This window comes from Puma concolor, chromosome B2 (assembly GCF_028749965.1).
Source record: "Puma concolor isolate L17-30 chromosome B2, mPumCon1.1.hap2, whole genome shotgun sequence".
Lineage (NCBI taxonomy): Eukaryota > Metazoa > Chordata > Mammalia > Carnivora > Felidae > Puma > Puma concolor.
The window spans coordinates 33,620,789-33,641,141 of NC_141671.1; the positions used below are offsets into that span (position 1 = coordinate 33,620,789).

Genomic DNA, 20,353 nt, shown 5'->3' on the forward strand with positions numbered 1-20,353 from the left:
GGTGAGCAGGGAGCCGGCCAGCGGCACAAGGCGTGCACCATGCATGGGCGGGAGTGCCCAGCCAGGACAGGGGACACTCATCGAGTGTCCCTCCTCCCCATCATCTCGTGCGAGGACAGAGCACGGTGTGTGGGCACACGTATATACCTCTGCACACAAATGTGCACACAAATGTCCCCGCCAGGTTCAGAGATGTAGAGGATTAGAATATCAAACGGGGTAAGAGGCCAGAAGAGTGAGCTGGGGCCAGACGATGGGGACCCAGAGCATCAGGAAGTCCTGCGAACCTGTAGATGTTTGTCCTAGACAGCCGCCCAGTGGGGTGGGGAGGGAGCTAGAGACAGCAATGGGATGGGGGATGGGGGATGGGGGTGCGGCTGTGGGAGAGTTGGGACCAGCTGGCCACCCTGGGAAGACATTGCCAAGGCAGAAGCTTCGCATTGGATGTAGGGACAGAGAGAAGGGGGCTGTTTCCAGTTTGGACAACCAAGAGAACCGCAGGGCTGTTGACCCGGGGAGAGGGCTTGTCTTGGTTGGCTGGATTTGGGGGCCTGTGGTTTTAAGGTGACACCAGCCCAGGCAACTGGAATCGCTGATCAGAAGAGAGCCCAGGAGAGAAGTCAGTGGTTCAAAACAATTTCGGAGGCATCAGGATGCAGGGGCCCGAGGGAGAAGAGTTCTTTCTCCAGGAGTAGATATTTGTGTCCATGGAGGGCTGGCTGCCCAGTCACGGTCCACTCTGGACCCAATTCCAGTGTTTGGGGGTTTCCCCCATACCACGCATTCTGTGACGCCAGCTGGGGGGTCCTGTGAAGTCAATCAATTGTGACACTGTCTACCTGGAGATAGCGTCAGATGCCACCGGTTAGGGGCTGGGTCCCACACGACTGTCCCCACTTCAGCCGCCAGTCCGGAGCCCAGGCTGTCACCTGATGGATTGGTCATAAATCGGAGGTTCCCACAACCCCTCCTTGGGTTCGATGAATTTGCTCGCAGAGTTCAGAGAAACATTTCCTTATTAGATCACCAGTTTATTATAAAAGGACATAACTCAGCAACAGGCAGGTGGAAGAGAGGTAGGGGGAGGGGTGCAGAGCACCCGTGCCCTCTTTGAATCGCCACGTGGTCACCAATCTGGAAGCTCCCCGAACCCCCGTCCTTTTGGGCTTTTGTGGAGACCTGCTCACGCAGATGTGACGATTAAATCACAGGCCACTGGCAACTGATTCACCCTCCCCGCCCCCCTCCCTGAAGGTCTGCGGGAAGGACTGAATCCCGTAATCCCCTGTGGCTCTGGCTCGTTCTCCAGGCAACCAGCCCCCAGGCTTACAAAAGTTGCCTCTTTCGCGTAACAAAAGACACTCTGCCGCCTTGTCACTTAGGATATTCCAAGAGTTTCAGGAGCTCTGGGCCAGAAATGGGAAGAACACCAGTAAAACAAACCCTCTCAACCTCCCTCGCAGCTAGTGGTGAGCACGTGACATCCCTGGGCGGCTTGGGCTGGTGCGGACTCTCCTCTCCAGACTTCTCGGTGTATGAGAAAAATTAAAAGGTCGCGGTCATTCAAGTCTTCCTTGCTTGCTGCTGCAGCTGCACGTGTTCCTGACAGTTTCAGGGGTCAAGGGCGGTTCCTGGGACCTCAGACAGCAGGAGGGTAGAGGGGGGGAGCAAAGCCACTGGAGGTGTGGGGGGCCAGCAAGGTGGGTAGAGGCCCAGGGGAGCACCCCCTGGAGAAGTCGGGGGAGGCGGAGTAAGTAACAGCACTGCACAGAGGTCTAGGGGGGTACAGACTGTGCAAGAGGAGGTCCCCAGGGCCAGAAGTCCGTGGTCACCCTGACTCTGAGCTCCTGGAGGAGGGGCTGAAGGCAGCTGCACAGGAGGGGAGGAGGGTGGAGTCCTGGCTCCCCAGGGCAAGGGGGCGGGGGAGACTGGAGAGGGAGAGAGTGTGAATATTTAACAAGAAGCTTCACTGAATTTCTTCCTGTTGCCGCCCCCACCCTGGGGCAGCCTGAGTGCCCTTTTTGACCTCTTGCTAGTAACGGGGCCAGCCCCACTGCAAAAAGCAAGACGCTCTGTTACGGTGCTAGGGCCACGGGCTGTGGGCTGGAGGGACTTGGAGGGCACAGGCCTGCCCACCTCCTGCCCCAGCTGGAGACAGAGGTCCAGAGGACTCTGGGTGATTAAAAGGCCTGGCTCCTCCCCTTGGGCCAGAGCTTCTCCTCCTCCCTGCTCCCTCAGGCTGGCTAAACCCTGGAAACTGATAAAGCCCCTGGGAAGGAGGCCTTGAGAGGAGGAGGCAGGCCCTGTGCTCACCCCGGCTTGGAGGTTGGGGGCCAGGGTGGACAGGACACGGTTTTGGTGAATGATCCAATTCTGGCCGTGTGTCCACAGGCCTCTCTGCTGGGGGTGGGGGAATCTGCCTACACTGGGTATGTGTAGACAGGGTGCCCTCAGAGGGAAGAGTACGCAAAAGCCTGAGTGTTTTTGTCTGGGGTAAACGGCTCAAATCGTTGTTCAGATGTTTTGGTCTCAATTAACCTTTCACATGGTTTTCTGGGGATCTGCCTGCTGTTTGTTGGAGATTCCTCGTGTCAGCAAGTCCTCTTGGTCCACTATAGATCCCAACAGTTAAAAACCAGAAATAGACAAGAGCCCTTAAATCATGCCCTAACTAAAGCCCTTTGTGTTTCTTTCGCATCCCACTTTCTTGAGGCATTGATAAAGATGTTTTGTAATGACTGGAACTTTCCAATAGCCAGGCCAGGAAAAGCCCATATAGCAACCGAAGGCCCAGAAGACCTCACCCCACACGTCCCTTCCCCTGCCCAGGATCGCGCACTGAGCACAGACCAACCCCATCCATGATCGCACGCGCACACACACACACACACACACACACACACCCGCCTCCTCTCTTGCACGTACCCCCCTCTGAACCTCTCCTATAAAACTCCAGGTGTCCATCTTGCAGGCAGATAGGTCAGATGTTAAGGCTTGAGCATGCCACCTACCCTGACTGCCGGCACCCAGAATACATCTCTCCCTTTCTCTCTTCCACAGCCCTGTCTCTTGAGTTACTGGCTTCTCTTGCGACAAACGAGTTTATCCGAGTTAGTTCGGCACACCCAGCCAGAAGCTATTTTTTCGATTTGTCCAGACCTTTCGGGATTCCCTGCATGGGAGCCGCTGGCCGCGGCAGCTCAGCCGGGCTCACCTGTAGGTTTTCTAAGTCAGAAGCTGATAGAAGGATCCATAACACCCATACCAGCCTCTGTTCTCGTAACCTGGACAATCTCCTGTCTGCCACGTTTAGCTGAGTTTAAAGGTCACCGCCTCCTAGAAGCCCTCCTAACTTGCCCCTCTACCTTACAGCAGTCAGTCAATCTTCCTCCCACATCAGCCTTCGCCCCACTGGGTATAACGGTTTGCTTGTTCCCACCCCACATGTACTAGACCATTAGTTCTCAAACCTTTTGGTGTCGGAACCCCTTTACACTCTTAAAAATTATTTAGGACCCCAGAGAGCTTTGGTTTGATGTAGGTTTATCAATATTTTACCACATTTGAAATTAAAGCTGAGACAATTTTAAGTTTTCATTTATTAACTCACTTAAAGATGAAAATAAGAAACTCAGTACATGTTAATAACAGGAATACACTTTTGTGAAAGATGACTATTTGGGGAAACAAAATATTTTTGCAAATCTCTTTAAACGTCTAGCTTAATAGAAGACAGCTGGGTCCTCACACGTGCTTCCATATTCTATCTTGAATATTCCATATTCTACCTTCAATATGCTGCTTTGGTTGAAGTAGATGAAGAAAATCTGGCCTCATTCAGATAGGGAGCCGGGAAAGGGAGAATTCCAGTAGCCTCTTCCGTTATTGTGGACATTCGTCTTTGATATTACACCAAACCTCAACAGAGGTCATAGATTTTTTTTTTTAATTTTTTAAATGTTGTTTATTTTTGAGAGAGAGGGAGACACAGAATCCAAAGCAGGCTCCAGGCTCCAAGCTGTCGGCACAGAGCCCGACCTGGGGCTCGAACCCACGAACCGTGAGAGATCATGACCTGAGCCAAAGTTGGATACTTAACCAACTGAGCCACCCAGATGCCCCCTCTTTTTTCTTTTTTAAAAATTAAGTAGGCTCCATGCCCAATGTGGAGCTTGAACTCACAACCCTGAGATCAAGAGTTTCATGTTCTACTGACTGAGCCAGCCAGGTGCACCAATCTGCTGTAGATTCTTAAGGGTGAGTTCAAGTCTGGAATCTGAAACCTCACCAACAAACTTTTTCTATTCTGTTACATTAAAATCCATTGGTCTATCTTACACTTTGAATGCTCTTTTGCCCGTGTAAGATTTTGTAACACCCTGTGTTGGCCATTCGGAAATAAAGTCTTTAAGTTATTAGGAAGCTGTCAAGCTCCTGGTCCCAGAGAAAATTGGTCCCAAATTCAAAGTTTTGCTTGAAAGCTCAAATGTTATCATTGGCAACAAATGCCGTTGTTTTCCTTGGAGCAACGTGCTCCCTTCATTCATTTTCAAGAAAATGTGTGTCAAATACCCGAGAAAAATAACTAGTTTGTCTACAGGTTGTTGTTGTTGTTGTTTCCAAGTAAAAACAGTGCCCCATGAAAAAATGGCTGCTTCCGCTTCCGACTCCACCAATCACGTAGCGCTATTCTTTGAGACAATGATTGCGCTTCGAGATGCAGCCGAAATGCCTTCTCTGTCCTTCCCACGTTAGCACACAGGATATTAAAAGGATGTGTACTCAAAGATACAGATTTAATAAAGTTAATGATTTTTATTGGCAAATCAAGGACTTTCAGTGCAGCTGGTGATGGAGTTCAGGGCAGGCCGCCCCCAAATATACCACTTTGACATACTGATTATTTTGAACTACGGTTACTTGGGAAACACGCAAGAAGGATACTCTGACCCTACTTTGTCCCCCTTGAAAGCGGGAAATAAATCCCCCATGTGAAAGGTACCCTCACTGTACCAGGAGGTAGAAACATCCTCATCCCCGGCGGTACAGAATTTGGGGCCAAGAAGGCCGGATAAACAAAACCTGCTACTTTGTCATTAATTTACTGCCACAAGCCCCCAACTTCTTTGTCTTATCAATTCTTCACAAAGGTATTGTTTCTGTGCCTAAAAGTATGAAAGCTGTCTGCTTCGGTCACTTCTCTGAGTCTCATATTTTTATGAGCTCCCATATGTGAAATTAAATTTGTTTTTCTCCTGTTAATCTGTCTTCTGTCAATTTAATTTTTGGACCAGCTGAACCACCTGGAAGGGAAGAAGGGAAAAGTGCTCCTCTCCTTCCTTCAAGAAAAGAAAACCGTGGTCACTGTTTGCTTGGTACAGTTTGGTGCCACCAGCCAGATTTGTATTGAGGCACTAGCATTTTTTATTTTCTTTCTTTCTTCTTCTCTTTCTTTCTTTCTTTTTTTTTGAGAAGGAGAGGGGCAGAAGGAGGAAGAGAGAGAGAGAGAAAGAGAGAGCATCTTAAGCAGGTTCTACGCTCGGTGCAGAGCCCATGGTGGGGCTTGATCCCACGACCCTGGGATCATGACCAGACCTGGACTCAAGAGTCGGATGTGTAACCAAGGAGCCGCCCAGGTGCCCGTAGGCACCAGCATTTTTAGGTGCCACAGCTTGGGCACCATTAGTTGCCAATATTAGCACAATGAAAAAAATAGCGCCTTAGTATTCAAATGAAAATAGTTTTGACCTTGAGCCCCTCACCCCTGAAAGAGTCTTGGGACCAGACCTTGAGAACTGCGGTGTGTGATCTTGTCCGTGGGTCCTTGGCACAGAGACAATGCCCAACAACCATGCACAGAGTAGGAGTCAACACTGTTGAGCACTCCCTGGGAACTTTCAAGGGACGGATTCATTGTCCTCACATCCACCCTTGAGGGAGGTATTTTTTTTTTTTTTAATTTTTTTTTTTCAACGTTTATTTATTTTTGGGACAGAGAGAGAGAGCATGAACGGGGGAGGGGCAGAGAGAGAGGGAGACACAGAATCGGAAATAGGCTCCAGGCTCTGAGCCATCAGCCCAGAGCCTGACTTGGGGCTCGAACTCACGGACTGCGAGATCGTGACCTGGCTGAAGTCGGACTTAACCGACTTAACCAGCTTAACCGACTGTGCCACCCAGGCGCCCCGAGGGAGGTATTTTTATTATCACACCCATTCCACAGGTGAGGGGACCAAGGCACAGAACAGTGCCTCTCTCTACCTCCTCTCTATTAAAACCAGAATCAATTGGGGCGCGTGGGTGGCTCAGTTGGTTAAGTATCTGACTTCGGCTCAGGTCATGATCTCACGGTCTGTGAGTTCGAGGCCCACGCCAGGGTCTGCACTGACAGCTGGAAACCTGGAGCCTGCTTCGGATTCTGGGTCTCCCTCTCTCTCTGTCCCTCCCCTACTCATGCTCTGTCTCTCTCCCTCTCTCAAAAATAAGTAAACATTAAAAATTTTTTTTTTAAAAAAAGAGAGAATCAGTCAACCTCCAGAAATGCGTCTGGGAAAGGATTACACCCTGTGTTTCTTAGCCCTTCAAATTCTTAGCTCTTCAAATTCTACAAAGTTCCATCAATACAGGGGCACCTGGGTGGCTCAGTCGGTTAAACGTCTGACTCCTGATTTCCACTCAGGTCATGATCTCATGGTTCACGCGTTCAAGCCCCAAGTCAGCCTCTGTACTGACAGCCTGCTTGGGATTCTCTCTCCCCACCCCCTCTGCTCCTCCCCTGCTCACACACCCTCTTTCAAAATAAACAAGCCAACTTAAAACAACATTCTCCATCCATACATGTGAGCCTCCCAGGTAGCCCTCAAGACAGCAACAGACCTCCTCGTCCCTACGCTCAAAAGACCTCAAAGGATTGAAGGGTGCCCGGGTCTCATGCCCAGGCCTGCTAGGGTCCTCCTGGACATCAGAGCTGCCTGGACATCAGGTCGGCTGGAGGACAGCCCCGTGCTCTGGCGGCAGCCGTGCCCAGCCTGGCCCCGAGTGCCCGGTGACCACACGGCCCCAGTCCCTCTCCCAGAAATGCTTCCCCTGTGGGACAGGTCCGGCTCTGGTTGGGCTGTGACCTCCCCTCTCTGGACTGCGGGGTGCTGGCGGGGTGCAGCCTCACTGACCGCGTTTCCCTCTGGCTGGCCAGTGCTGAGCCCTCCGAGCTGTCGCCGAGGCGGCCCAGACCCAGCATGCCAATCACCTCCGTGAGGTGCCTAGCCGGCTGACAGAATCAGTTAACACACAGACGCCTCTCTGCTGTTTGCTGAGGCCCCCGGAGGCCCCGTGCTCATTTTCTCCCCCCACCAGCATCGCAGAAAAGTAAATACCTACCCGGAGACGCTTCAGTGGGTAAACAACCTAGAGTTTGCTCTCCAAATTGCCACCTGCCCCCACCTCCCAAGGCTGCCCTGAGGGCTGACAGGTTTCTCTGTAATTCATTGCCCTGGATTCCCCTGTCACCCACTGCCCACCCCCACCGGCACCGCATGCTGTCGAGGCAGGAGGGGCGGCGGGGAGGGCTCTGCGGTGGTAGGGCCTCCCTGAAGGGGCCGGTCGCTGCAGGAGCTCCCTGGAGCGCTAGAGGCAGAACCGGGACATCGCCAAGCTCAGAAGGAGTGGGCAGGTCTGAGGGGTGCAGAGTGGAGAGGACAGATGAGACCTGCAGCCATCCAGGACCAAGGACCCTCCGCCAAGCAGTGGCTCACAGAGGAGCCGCCCCCCCCCCCGATGTCGTAGCTCGCTGGATCTCTGTCTTTCTCTCGTGGTGTGCTACCCAGGGTCCCTCTGCCCTGCTCTAAAACTCCCCCCAGCCCCTTGTCATCCTGGCGTCTTCAGATCTCTGTCCCTTCCCACCCTCATGTCCACGCCCCTCCCTGTTCTTACCTCCTCATCCCATCCCGCCCTAAGGAGCCCCTGTGACTCCCCCTTTCCCCCCCCCTTGGGTCCCCCTGAGGTGTGTCAGTCAACAGAAGCCCCGGCAACTCAGGTCACCATGACAGCACTGAGCAAGGTCACGGAGGGCCAGGCCGGGAGGGGTCCCTGCCCTAGAGAGCCTAGGAGACAGACAGGAGGTCACACGTATCATGTCTCTGCGTCCCACGCACCCCCCTTTCCCACTTTACAGGTTCAGAAACCAGGTGGGTGAGGCTAAGGGCCTTGCCCAGGGTGACACAGCCGGCAAGGGACTGAGCTGGACCAGACTCCAGGCCTTGTCCTCGACTTTGGAAAGCATATAGCCGTCGAGCTGCAGGGCACTTTGGCCTGAAATCCAACCCTTGGAAGTGTCTGTTAACACCTCGGACGGACACTCAGTTTCTTCATCTGCAAAATGGAAGCAAACAAGTTCCTGCCTCAGGAAACGTCAGGAGAACTTCTGTCGCCTGCTAGGCACTTAGAAAACCGTAGGGCTAATTACTATTGCTAGTGCCGGGGTCTATCATTGCTGCTGGTCTAATGAAAGTCCCGAATCCAAGAGTGACTTTTTTTTCAAGTTGATTTATTTTGAGAGAGAGAGAGTGTGTGAATGTGTGCACGAGTGGGGGAGGGGCAGAGAGAGCGAGGAAGAGAGAGAATCCCAAGCAGGCTCCGTGCTGTCAGCTGTCAGCACGGAGCCCAATGCAGGGCTCAAACCCACAAACCATGAGATCACAGCCTGAGCTGATACCAAGAGTCAGATTCTTAACCGGCGGAGCCACCCAGGCAGCCCCAAAGGGTGACTTTTAAGGGATAGTTGTGCCAGATAAACATTCCCTGGGATAACACCTCCCTCCCCAGGATGCCCCGTTGGGGGAGAGGAGGGTGTAGAACGGTGATGGCTGGGATCAGGAGCTGAAGGCTGAGAGGGCAGTGGGCGCAGAATCTGACAGCTGCGAGTGAAGACGGCCTAAGAAGATTAAGATTTGCTGTGTGAACATCACCGGATGTCAGCAAGAGGGCGGGAGCCTGGCTGATAACCTGCTGCAGGGCCCGATAAGGAGAATTCACCCCCAAATCCCCAGGCCCCGGGGAGGAGGGCCTTGGGGGCTGAGAGGTTGTCTGGGAACCCGTATGGCAATTTGGAGCCAGCCTTCGAGCAAAGGTGGGGAGCTGGCCCAGGCCTGAGATGTTTGGCGCTGGGAGCGCCCCCTGCATTTGGAAGGTTTTGCTGCAGGCAGGAGGGGCCCTTGCCCAGGGTGCAGGCAGGTGTCAGAGGGTTCACCACGGTGTGGGCCAGGGGGGTACCTACAGCTCCTGGAAAGCACAGCATCCCGTGGCCACCTCAAGTGTGAGGCCCAACGTCCAGGCTTTGTTTTCTGTGTAAACTGAACAGGTCCCTGTGAACTGTGGCTCTTCTTCTAATACGAATGTTGGGAGAATAAAAGCTGGGTCACAAATCTGTGATATTGGCTGGCTCCAGTTTTTACGTGCGGAGAAACACATTTCTATCTTGTTTAAGCCGCTGTTAATTCGGGTCTCTGCTGTGTGACACCAATCCACAGATATAACTAATAGACCAGCTACGGCTTGACTACTGCTCTCCTGGGGCGGGAAGGGCAGACAACCATCTCTACAGCAGAGGCCCTTTTTATATTTGTTTGATGTTTACTCTCATGTTAAAATAATTTAATTTTTTCAATAGGTAAAACGTGCACATAATACAACATTTAAAAAAGCACAGAAGTTTGTCATTAGCTTAGATTTGACTAGGAGCTCCCGGGTGGCTCAGTAGGTTGAGCGTCCGACTTCAGCTCAGGTCGTGATCTCGCAGCTCGTGAGTTCAAGGCCTGCGTCGGGCTCTGTGCTGGCAGCGCAGAGCCCGGAGCCTGCTTCAGATTCTATGTCTCCCTCTCTCCCTGCCCCAACCCACTCGCATTCTGTCTCTGTCTCTCTCAAAAGTAAATAAACATTTTTTTTAAAAATTGAAAAAAAGAATAGATTTGACTGTAACAGAGGCTGTCATTTGACAGGGGCTGAAATCAGGTGGGTCCCCTTTTCCATGGCCCAACATGGCGGCCATGAGAGCTGTGTCCCAGGCAACAGGAAGGAGGCAGGAGAGACGAAGAAAGGGGCCAAGGATACACCAGCTGTCTTTTAAGGATGGTTTTCATTTTTTTATTTTTTAAAGTTCATTTCTTTATTTTGAGAGAGAGGGCATGCGCCAGCAGGGGAAGGGCAGAGAGAGAGGGAGAAACAGAGAATCCCAAGGAGGCTCCACACTGTCAGCCCAGAGCCCGATGCGGGGCTTGAACTCATGAACCATGAGATCATGACCAAGAGTCAGACGCTTACCCGACTTAGCCACCCAGGCGCCCCTTAAGGATGGCTTTTAGAAGCAGCCACATGATGCTTCTACTTATACTCCAGAGGTAAGAACTTAATCACATAACCGCACCAAGCCATGAGGAAGACTGGGGAATGTAGTCCTCTCTGGGTAGCCACGTGCTCAAGGGGAGAATGGACATTGGTGAACATCAATCACGCAAAAGTTATACAATGAACAGCTTTGCAGAGATCCTCCGGGAGGGGGCATAAGGCAACTTTCCGGGGTGATGTCATGTTCTATATCTTGGCGGAAGTTGGATTACACAGGGATAATCCTTTTTCAGAGCTGTAGGAATGCTCCTCCACTTAAGATTTGTGCATTTCACTTTATGTAAATATCATCTCCAGACATCCCCACACAAACATAAAAAAAAAAAAAAACCCTATAAACAAACATTGAACTCTAGTTAATGATGCACATCCCGCAGTGTTTAGGGGTGAAGTATACTGATGCTTGCAACCAATTTGAAATGCCTCAAAAAATAAGATGGATGGAAGGATGTGGGATAAAGTAAACCTAGTGAAACGTTGATTATAGAATTTAGGTGGTGGATAGATGGGTGTCCTCTATTCGACTCTTTCAACCTTGCTGTATGCTTAAAAATTATCATGAGGGGCGCCTGGGTGGCGCAGTCGGTTAAGCGTCCGACTTCAGCCAGGTCACGATCTCGCGGTCCGTGAGTTCGAGCCCCGCGTCGGGCTCTGGGCTGATGGCTCGGAGCCTGGAGCCTGTTTCCGATTCTGAGTCTCCCTCTCTCTCTGCCCCTCCCCCGTTCATGCTCTGTCTCTCTCTGTCCCAAAAATAAATAAAAACGTTGAAAAAAAAAATTAAAAAAAAAATTATCATGATAAAATATTTGTAAAAAAAAAAAAAAGGTCCCCCTTGTCCCCCTCCCGTCCTCAAGCCACCAGATCCTTCTAACCAGCTTCTCCTACCTCTCACGAGCCTAGACATATGCAAACATACTGTCTACACAGCAGCCTGTGCTGTCTACACAGTCTGGTGTATGTGCTGTCTGCATCTTGATGGAAAGAAACCCCTGATTCAAAACCCTCCTGGGAGCCACTCTCCCCTGAGCTGGCCCAGGCAATCAAAATGGGTGGCCCCTCTAGAGACTTCCCCTCATCACCTCAAATCCCCATGGCTTCCCAGGAGCCCACCAGCCCTTGCCCCGCCCCCCACCTCCTCCCATGAGTCCTAATCCTCTCCCTCCCCCAGGCTCCCTCCTGGGCTACCACCACCTCCCTCTTCTTACAGCCTTCCCATCACCTCAGGGCCTTGCGAAATCCAGATGATTCCTTCCCAGTACCTCTGTAACCCCTCTTGTACCCTTCCCCCACCCCATACTTCAGGATGAATGGGGCCGGAAGTTACCCTCCTTTGCTGTCCTTGGTCTCTTGGTCCCAATCCTTCTTTCAGGCTCTCAGCCCCTGGGCTTCCTTGCCCCGCTTTCTAGTCAGCCATCTTGGTGACCCATTGCACAGAGGAGAGGCTCTGACTGGGGCTCTGAGGGGGTCCTCAGCAAGGTGCCACCTTGGTGAGGTCTTGAAAGGTGACCAGGGGTTTGACAGATGGAGAGTGGAAACAGCATTCCAGGCTGAGTGGATGGCACAAGGAGAGGCCAGAAGTGGGGGGAGAGCAGGCTCAGTCAGGGAACAGAGATGGGGCCAGCACTGGTGTGGTGATGCCTGCAGGGTGGGGACAGAGAAACAGAGGGACAGGAGGCCCCAGAAGGAGGGAGCCCAGGGCCTTGAGGCCATGCAAAGGAATGGGAGCTTGTTCATGCAGGCAGTTCATGGGAGAGGGCGTCTACCCCATCAGAAGTTGAAGAGGACAGAGGTGCCTGTGTGGCTCAGTCGGTTAAGCGTCTGGCTTCAGCTCAGGTCATGATCTCATGGTTCATGAGTTCGAGCCCTGCGTCTGGCTCTGTGCTGACAGCTCAAAGCCTGGAGGCTGCTTCAGATTCTGTGTCTCCCTCTCTCTCTGCCCCCTCCCCGCTTACGCTCTGTCCCTCTCTGTCTCTCAATAATAAGTAATCATCTTGAAAAGAAGAAGAAGAAGTTGAAGAGGACAGAGCCATCCCAGGGACCCAGGGACCCAGGCCCCCGGGAGCAGTGGAACTCCAGGGCTGGAAGGAAAAGACACTTACTTTTGAATGGCATTGCAAAATTCCCCTCCGTGGGGTTGTGCCAACCTCAGGCTGCTCCAGTGAGGTTTGAGAGGCCTGCTTTGTGCATGGAGTTTCTGCACAAGGTACTCAAGCCCGGGGCCTGGAGACCCAACCAGGTATTGATTTTCCCCAGCAGGTTTGTAGAGAAGCCTCTGCTCCAAAGTGCCAGCCCCCCTGCCTCCCTCTCCCTTCCCCTCCTCCTCCTCCTGCCCCATGCAGCTTCCCCCGCCTGCCCTCACCAGGCTCCCAGCCCCAGTCTCTGCACTTAGCTTAGGGGAGCCCCTCCTCCGGGAAGCCCTACCTGAACCCCACCCAGGGAGTGAGAGCCCTTCTCTGTGCGCCGCTCTGTGTGGGCTTTGCTCGCCCCCCTCCCCACCCCCCCATCTCTGTGTGTTGCAGCTCTTAGTTTAAGGTGAGGCCCCATTCACTGTAAACGATTTGGTGTGTGTGTGTGTGTGTATGTGTGTGTGTGTGTGTGTGTGTGTGTGTGTGTGGCAAGTTGGGGGCAGCAGGTCTTCTAGCTTTGGGGCGGCCATCTTTCCTATTAGGCCCTAAATCACTGATAGCTATTCAGCCATCACTGCAGGTTCACACCCTGCTGGTAAAATGATCTGTCTCTAGGCTTCCTTGAAAAGAGGACACAGACGTCACAAGCAGGGTGTAAAAATTTGGGTGGGACAAGTGATTGGAGTTCGGTTTCTTGCCAGATTTGGGGGGGTGGGCAGTGGAGGTATCAGGGAAAAATCCAAGAACTCACAGCCTACAGATACGATTGATCTAGAGAGACCGATGGCATGTTACTACTCAACACTTCCTTATCATAGGAGAGGTGAAGACACAGGGCACATTGTGAAAGATGAGATAGTGGGAAAGCCCAGGGAAGTCAGAGCTCAGCACTGAGCTTCTGGGCTTGTTTGTTACTGCAGCATAACTTGGCCTATCCTGACAGCTACAGACACCCTCTGGTCATATAGGAGAGCAGCCTCCATCTCCCCTTTATATAGACAAGGAGAGGTGGTCACAGAGACACAGGGCAGCAGTTCAGCCTCACAGCACTCGCTGATCAATCATTCAGTGGGTATTTATCGAACACGTACTGTGTCAGACATGTTCTAGGCACCGAGAATACTAAGTAATGAACAAGGGTTGAAAGTCCCTGCCCTCATGGAACTTACAGTCCGGTGGGGAAGAGACAGGCAATAAATAAAAAAGCAACAGATACATAGAATGTTTTTATAGCACTTATGAAGAAAGAAAAAGCAAAACCAGAAGATAGAGGCCTGGAGAGTGTGTGCTATTTTAGAAGGGCGTGGTCAGGGGTGACTTTCCGAGGAATGGCACGTGAACAGAGACCAGAAGGAAGTAAAAGAGTGAACCATGCAGCCATCTGGGGAGAGAGCGGTCCAGGCAGCAGTGATAGCAGGTGCAAAGGTCCTGAGGTAGGAGTCTACTTAGAACTCGGTATGCATCCTGGATGCTGACGCTGGGACCAAGACCTAGGTCTCTCTCGCTCTCACTCTCCAGCAGCTCAGAAGGACAATATCAGACCAGGTTCAAGAGGAACAAGTCAGGCAGGCTGCCTCGGGGCCTCCTCCCTTTGAGTGCCCCCAAACCGCAGCCCTGGCTGCTCCCTAGATAACAGGTGGCCACATAAACTGCTTCGTGCCAAGAATCCAGAACATGCCTTATTTGCAAATGTCATAATGCCTGACTACCTATAACAACTCTCCCCAACCTGGGTGCCATGGGCCAGGAACCAGACAGGGAGAAGTCCTGTTCTTGCCCACCCTCGGGCAGCCTCTTTAGTGTCCAAGTGTGGGCGGAAGAAGGAAACCTTGCGGGTAGATACCCCACCCCACCCCTAGGAGCAAGCAGCTAATGAGAGCCCTTCTGAGGGCTTGGAGCTGGGGACCGTAGGCCCAGTGGAGGGTTACCAGGGGTGAAGCCCCAGGTGGTTCTAAAATGAGGCCACTCTGAGGCCAGCTGCCCGGGGAAGGTGTTTCCCACTCAGGCCACCAGGGCGAGAGATGAACCATGACGTTATGGAGCCAGGCTGCCTGGGCCTGAGCCGCAGCTCTGTCCCTCACTATCTGCCCCCCTCGGGCAGCTACAGGTGCCTCTATCCTGTAAACTGGGGGGTGATAACAACAGGGTTAGTGCGGGGCTAAATGAGATCATATGTAGCCCAAGACACGTGCTACCGGAGTGTTTCTTAACTAAAAAGGAAAACGCTTAGTAGAGTGTATTTTAAAATCGCCCTCTTCCATGTAATTGTATTGAAGATGTTCAGGAGGAAAAGGGTTTGCCCCCTTTCAGAATAATCTGGGAAGAAACTGCTTCTGTCAGCACGAAGTCGGTGATTAGGAACCAAAGCAAGAGTTGCGGAGGGTTTAATTAGTTCCTTTAACGTTAGAGTCAAGCCCTCGGGTCCGCACAGGTGGGAGCGGCAGCCAGCCGGGGGAGAGCCAGCACGCCCTGGGTGGGGGCACCAGCTGGCAGTGAACGGCCACCCCAGCCGCAGCCAGCGGGCCGAGCTGCGTTGGCAGAGCCCGGTGCCTGTGGTCCAGAATCTCCACCTGTAGGCCTCGGACCCTCAACAGCCAGGGAGGCCCGAGGTGAGGCGGACTGCGGGTGCCGGGGCCCGGAAGCTGGGTGATGGGATAAAACACACGTGTGCTGAGAGAATGAAAAGTCTGGTGAGGACAAGAGGAGTAAGTCACACGCCACCGGGGCCAGGCCTCCGTTATCTGTTCAAACTCTCTGGACAGATGTCATCTTATTTTTCCAGCTCTTTGACTACTAAGGCACTTTCCGTGTGTCCTTGAAAGGAAAAAAGCATGACTGGAGGAGGGGGGCGTGAGCTGGTCCTTTCCAGCTTTGGGTCCACACTGGCGGTATCAGTCTTCCTTTGAGGCCAAAACAAGCACCCATATGATTTATTGAGCATCTACTAAGTGCCCTGCACTGTGCGTTCTTCAGTCCTCACAACCACTATGCCACACGGAGGCCACAATCCCATTTCCATCCCACAGACAGGAAAGCACTTTATTTTTTTTTTAATTTTTTTTTTTTTCAACGTTTATTTATTTTTGGGACAGAGAGAGACAGACCATGAACGGGGGAGGGGCAGAGAGAGAGGGAGACACAGAACCGGAAACAGGCTCCAGGCTCTGAGCCATCAGCCCAGGGCCTGACGCGGGGCTCGAACTCCCGGACCGCGAGATCGTGACCTGGCTGAAGTCGGACGCTTAACCGACTGCGCCACCCAGGCGCCCCAGGAAAGCACTTTAAATGAGTCCTCTGCAAAATTGCCAAGCTCAGGGAGCTCCCACAGAGCAGATTTTCCTCCAGAGGGGTGCTCGGCGATCAGGACTGTGGCTGGGGTCCTGGCCGCCCCCTTCCCTCCTTAGATCTCTCCACGTGTCCCTCTCCCTCTCTCAGGGCCCCATTCCCGGGTGTCCCCCTGAAGGGCTGCAGCCAGATACGGAATTCCCTTCCAGCAACAGCAGTTACTGCGGCGGAAGTTAGTTCCCACCAAGTGCCAGAATGCAGTAGGGTTTTATTTTTTTTTTAATTTTTTTTTCAACGTTTTTTATTTATTTTTGGGACAGAGAGAGACAGAGCATGAACGGGGGAGGGGCAGAGAGAGAGGGAGACACAGAATCAGAAACAGGCTCCAGGCTCCGAGCCATCAGCCCAGAGCCTGACGCGGGGCTCGAACTCACGGACCGTGAGATTGTGACCTGGCTGAAGTCGGATGCTTAACCGACTGCGCCACCCAGGCGCCCCAGCAGTAGGGTTTTAAAAAGAAGCCCGGATGCCAGGAGAAATTAAGGAAGACATTCATGGATGGAGCGATACACCATGCTCCTGGACTGGGAGACTCCATTACAGGTAGCGCCGATCCTCCCCAAAAGGATCTGTAGATTCAGCAGGAGCCCAGTCAAAGGCCCAGCAGGTGTCTGTGGAAATCAACAAGCCTACTGCAAAAGGCATATGACAATGCAAAAGATCTAAAATGACCAAGACGGTCATGAAGAAGAAAGAACAAAGATGAACAGCTTAAGCTACCTGATTTTAAAACTTTCTATAAAGCTATGGCGATTAAGACACTGTGATATCCGGGGCGCCTGGATGGCTCAGTCGCTTAAGCGTCCAACTTCGGCTCAGGTCATGATCACACGGCTTGTGAGTTCGAGCCCCACGTCGGGTTCTGTGCTGACAGAGCAGAGCCTGGAGCCTGCTTCAGAATCTGTGTCTCCCTCTCTCATTGTGCCTCCCCTGCTCACGCTCTGTCTCTCTCAAAAATAAACATTAAGACACTGTGATATTGGTTTAAGGGTAGACAAATAGACTAATTTAATAGAATCCAAAAATAGACCCACACATACATACATGGTCAACTGATTTATGACAAGGGCACCGAAGGGGAGTAGAATACATGACCCCAAAATATGCCACTTCGGCATGCAGATGATAATGAGCTGGAGCAATCAAGACACAGCAGACTCAGAAAAAGCTTTCACCTCTCTCTTAACTACCTGAAAGAATTTCATAGGGGGCCTGGCTCAGACAGAGAGCTATGACCAGAGATAACTTTTATCTGAAGGACCTATCTATATGGCAGGGTAAACATCTAATTGCCAAACATCTGCTTTTCTTATTGCCCTTACTACCCTCCCCTCCTCTGAAGCCTCAGGCCCCAATCCCATTCCTCAGCTCAGGATGGCATATAAGCCTCAAATGCTCGATTTGTCCTTGGGTCTCAAATTTTTATAAGCCTCCTGCCTGTACAAGATTTAATTTGTTTTTTCTCTTGTTAATCTGTCCTATGTCAATTTCATGTTCGAACGTGAAGCAGTGAGGAGCTTGGAGGGAGCTTCATCTCGGGGTTCACCCCGCACCTGCACAGCCTCAAGAGGGAGCGCCACCTTCAGTCCTGTGCCCAGGAGTCTATCTGAGCCCCTCTGGGTCACTCTAGTCCCAGCAAAGTCCTGGGCAAAGAGCAGGTTCAAAGTCAAGTAGAATTTAGATGCGTGACGGAGTCCCAGCCCAGCCAGAGCAGAAACTCCCAAGGTAATGCCCCTGAGAAATGATTCTGTCAACGAGGTATCTGAGGGGCACTTAGCACAATGATGTACAGCGTGGCCTAATCACTGCTGTTGGGGGTCCGGGGGAGAGACTGAGGGCAGCTAGACACCAGCACACATAAACACCGCATTACCACCTGTGGACAGTGTCCTGAAGGGAAGGGTGGCGTGGTCTCCAGGGGCGTTACCAGAATCAGGACCCCCTCTCCCAGGAGGTGATGTTTAGGCTGGCCAGCCCCTCAGAGGCCTGGAACCTAGCACTGGCCTCCCTCACCTTCCAAATTTTCATAACCGGGCTGCTTCCTTTGTTCCTCTAGCTCTGGGCGTGGTAGCTACTCTGTGTCATTATTAACCCACAATACCTTTTTAATTGACCGTTCTTTACATTCTCTCTGTTGAAAAAAAAATTCTTTAGACTAGCTAAAGACTCTACAAGGGTAGAAAGAAAATTCTTCCTCCCCAATAACACCATTGCAATTCAGTGGAGAAAGGACTGTCTTTTCAATAAGTGATAGACCAGTTGGATCAATTGGATCAACGGGGTTGTGGGGGAAGCTCGACTCCTACCTCATACTAAGCAAAAATTAATTCTAAATGGATCATAGATCTAAATGTGAACAGCAAAACAATAAAGCTTCTGGGCAAAAATATGAGAATACTTGCATGACCTTGGGATAGGCAAAGATTTCTTACACATAACACAAAAACACTAACTAGAAAAGAAACAATGGGTTTCATTGAAATTTGAAACATCTGTTCATCAAAAGACAACCATTAGGAGAGTGAAAAGGCAAGCTGCAGAGTGAAATAAGCTACCTATGCACACATATATCTGACAAAGAACTCACATCCCAGAATGTATCAAGAGTTCCTACAAATAAAAAAAAAAAAAGACAACCCAATTAAAAATGGGCAAAAGACTTTACTAGATACTTCACAAACAAGCTATCCCAAATATTCAGTAAACTACAACAAAATGTTCAACATCATGAATCACCAGGAAAATGTGAATTAAAACCAAAACGAGGGGCGCCTGGGTGGCTCAATCCATTAAGCATCTGACTTTGGCTCAGGTCATGATCTCACGGTTCACAAGTTCGAGCCCACGTTGGGCTCTGTGCGGACACCTTGGAGCCTGGAACCTGCTTCAGATTCTGTGTCTTCCTCTCTCTCTCTGCCCCTCCACTGCTTAAGCTCTCTCTCTCAAAGTAAATAAACATTAAAATTTTTTTTAAAAACACGCAAGGGGAGCCTGCGTGGCTCAGTCAATTGAGTATCCAGCTCTTGATTTTGGCTCAGGTCGTGATTCTGGGGTCATGGGATCAACCCTGCATAGAGCTCTGCACTGAGTATGGAGCCTGCTTACGATTCCCTCTCTCTCCCTCTGACCCTCTCCCCCACTCACGCTCTCTCACTCTCTCTTTCTAAAGTAAAAAAAAATAAAAACAAAGACAAAACGAGATGCCACCATAACCCACCAGAATGGCTGAGATGAAGGGGAAAAAAAAAAACCAACACACCTGACAATACAAGCATTGGTGAGGCCGCGGAACAACTGGAACACTTACACTTCCCAGTACACCGCTGGGAAGAATGGAAATCAGTACAGCCACTTTGGAAAACCATTTGGCCCCATCTCCTAAACCTAAGCATGTATCAAACCTAAGACCCAACAGTTCCATTCTGAAGCATTTACTGGAGAAAAATAAAAACATGTTTCCCAAAAGACACCTGCAAGAATGTTCATGGCAGCTTTATCCAGAACGACCCAAATCTGGAAAGAACTTACATGGGCATCCAAGAGCGGAAGAATAAACAGTTGTGGTATAACCATTTGATGGAGTACTACTTGGCAATGAAAAGGAACAAACTGCTGTCTATGACAACTCGGATGGAGCTCTCAGATATCGTATGGCTGAAATAACGCAGACACAAAAGACACAAAAGACACAAAAGACACAAAAAATCTACTGTACGATTCCATTCATTTGAAGTTCAAAGCCAAACAAAACCAATCTAGGGTAACAGAATAATAGAGGTTAGTTATTGGCTAGGAGGGCACGTGAGGGACCCCTCTGAAGTTCTGGAAATGTTCTATATCTCGATTTGAATAATGGTGACATGGGCATATACGTGTGTAAAAATTCATCAGGCTGTAGACTTAATCTTTGTGTGCTTGACTGTAAGTTTGTTTTATGGCAATTTAAAAAAATAATAAAAAGAAAAGCCAAGGATGCTGGGGCTATCTGGGGCTCAGGCTGTCTCCCCACCAGGGCCTCAACGCCCAGGAAGGCTAGAGACCCCAGGAAATCCAAAAGGGGGTGAAGCGTATGCCTTTGATGAGCTGAGTCCTTGGCCCCGCCACTGGGCCTTCTTCAGGCCACCTCTCATGCCCGACCCATAAAAAATGGTGAAAAACTTTGAAATGAGAGGAAGACCCCTCAGTGTCCTGTCTACTGCACAGCCCGGGCCCTCTGACCTACACCCACCTTGGGGCAGTTTGTACAACTCTGTAAGTTGTACAAAACTGATGGTAAAGCAAATGATTCTGTTCCATAGAAATGCAAGTGACTTTTGTCTGGTAGGGGTACCAATGATTACTAATCTATGGCTATTGACCAGTTTCTCAACTATTTGTAAACTCATTTCCTGGTGTCCCATATATGGATCTGCTCTTTGGACCCTCCTTGGAAGCACTGGTAACATCTTACTGATTTCTACTAAATCTTTCATACGTGTTTATTT

At 51.0% G+C, this 20,353-nt stretch overlaps 1 protein-coding gene and 1 long non-coding RNA gene across 2 annotated transcripts in view; one reads left to right on the forward strand and one right to left on the reverse strand.

The window, feature by feature from the left end:
- Nucleotides 1-766: 766 nt before the first annotated feature.
- Nucleotides 767-1,562, forward strand: LOC147580890 (uncharacterized). The gene is made up of 2 exons (XR_015250789.1): nucleotides 767-1,076; nucleotides 1,383-1,562. It is a non-coding gene; the product is annotated as an uncharacterized LOC147580890 (long non-coding RNA).
- Nucleotides 1,563-4,141: 2,579 nt separating this feature from the next.
- GRM4 (glutamate metabotropic receptor 4) overlaps nucleotides 4,142-20,353 on the reverse strand; it is a 152,488-nt gene continuing 136,276 nt past the window's right edge. Inside the window, exon 11 of the mRNA XM_086706620.1 lies at nucleotides 4,142-5,339. Within this exon, the coding sequence (XP_086562746.1) occupies nucleotides 5,239-5,339 (101 nt within the window). The 3' untranslated portion in view covers nucleotides 4,142-5,238. The remainder of the gene's footprint in view (nucleotides 5,340-20,353) is intronic.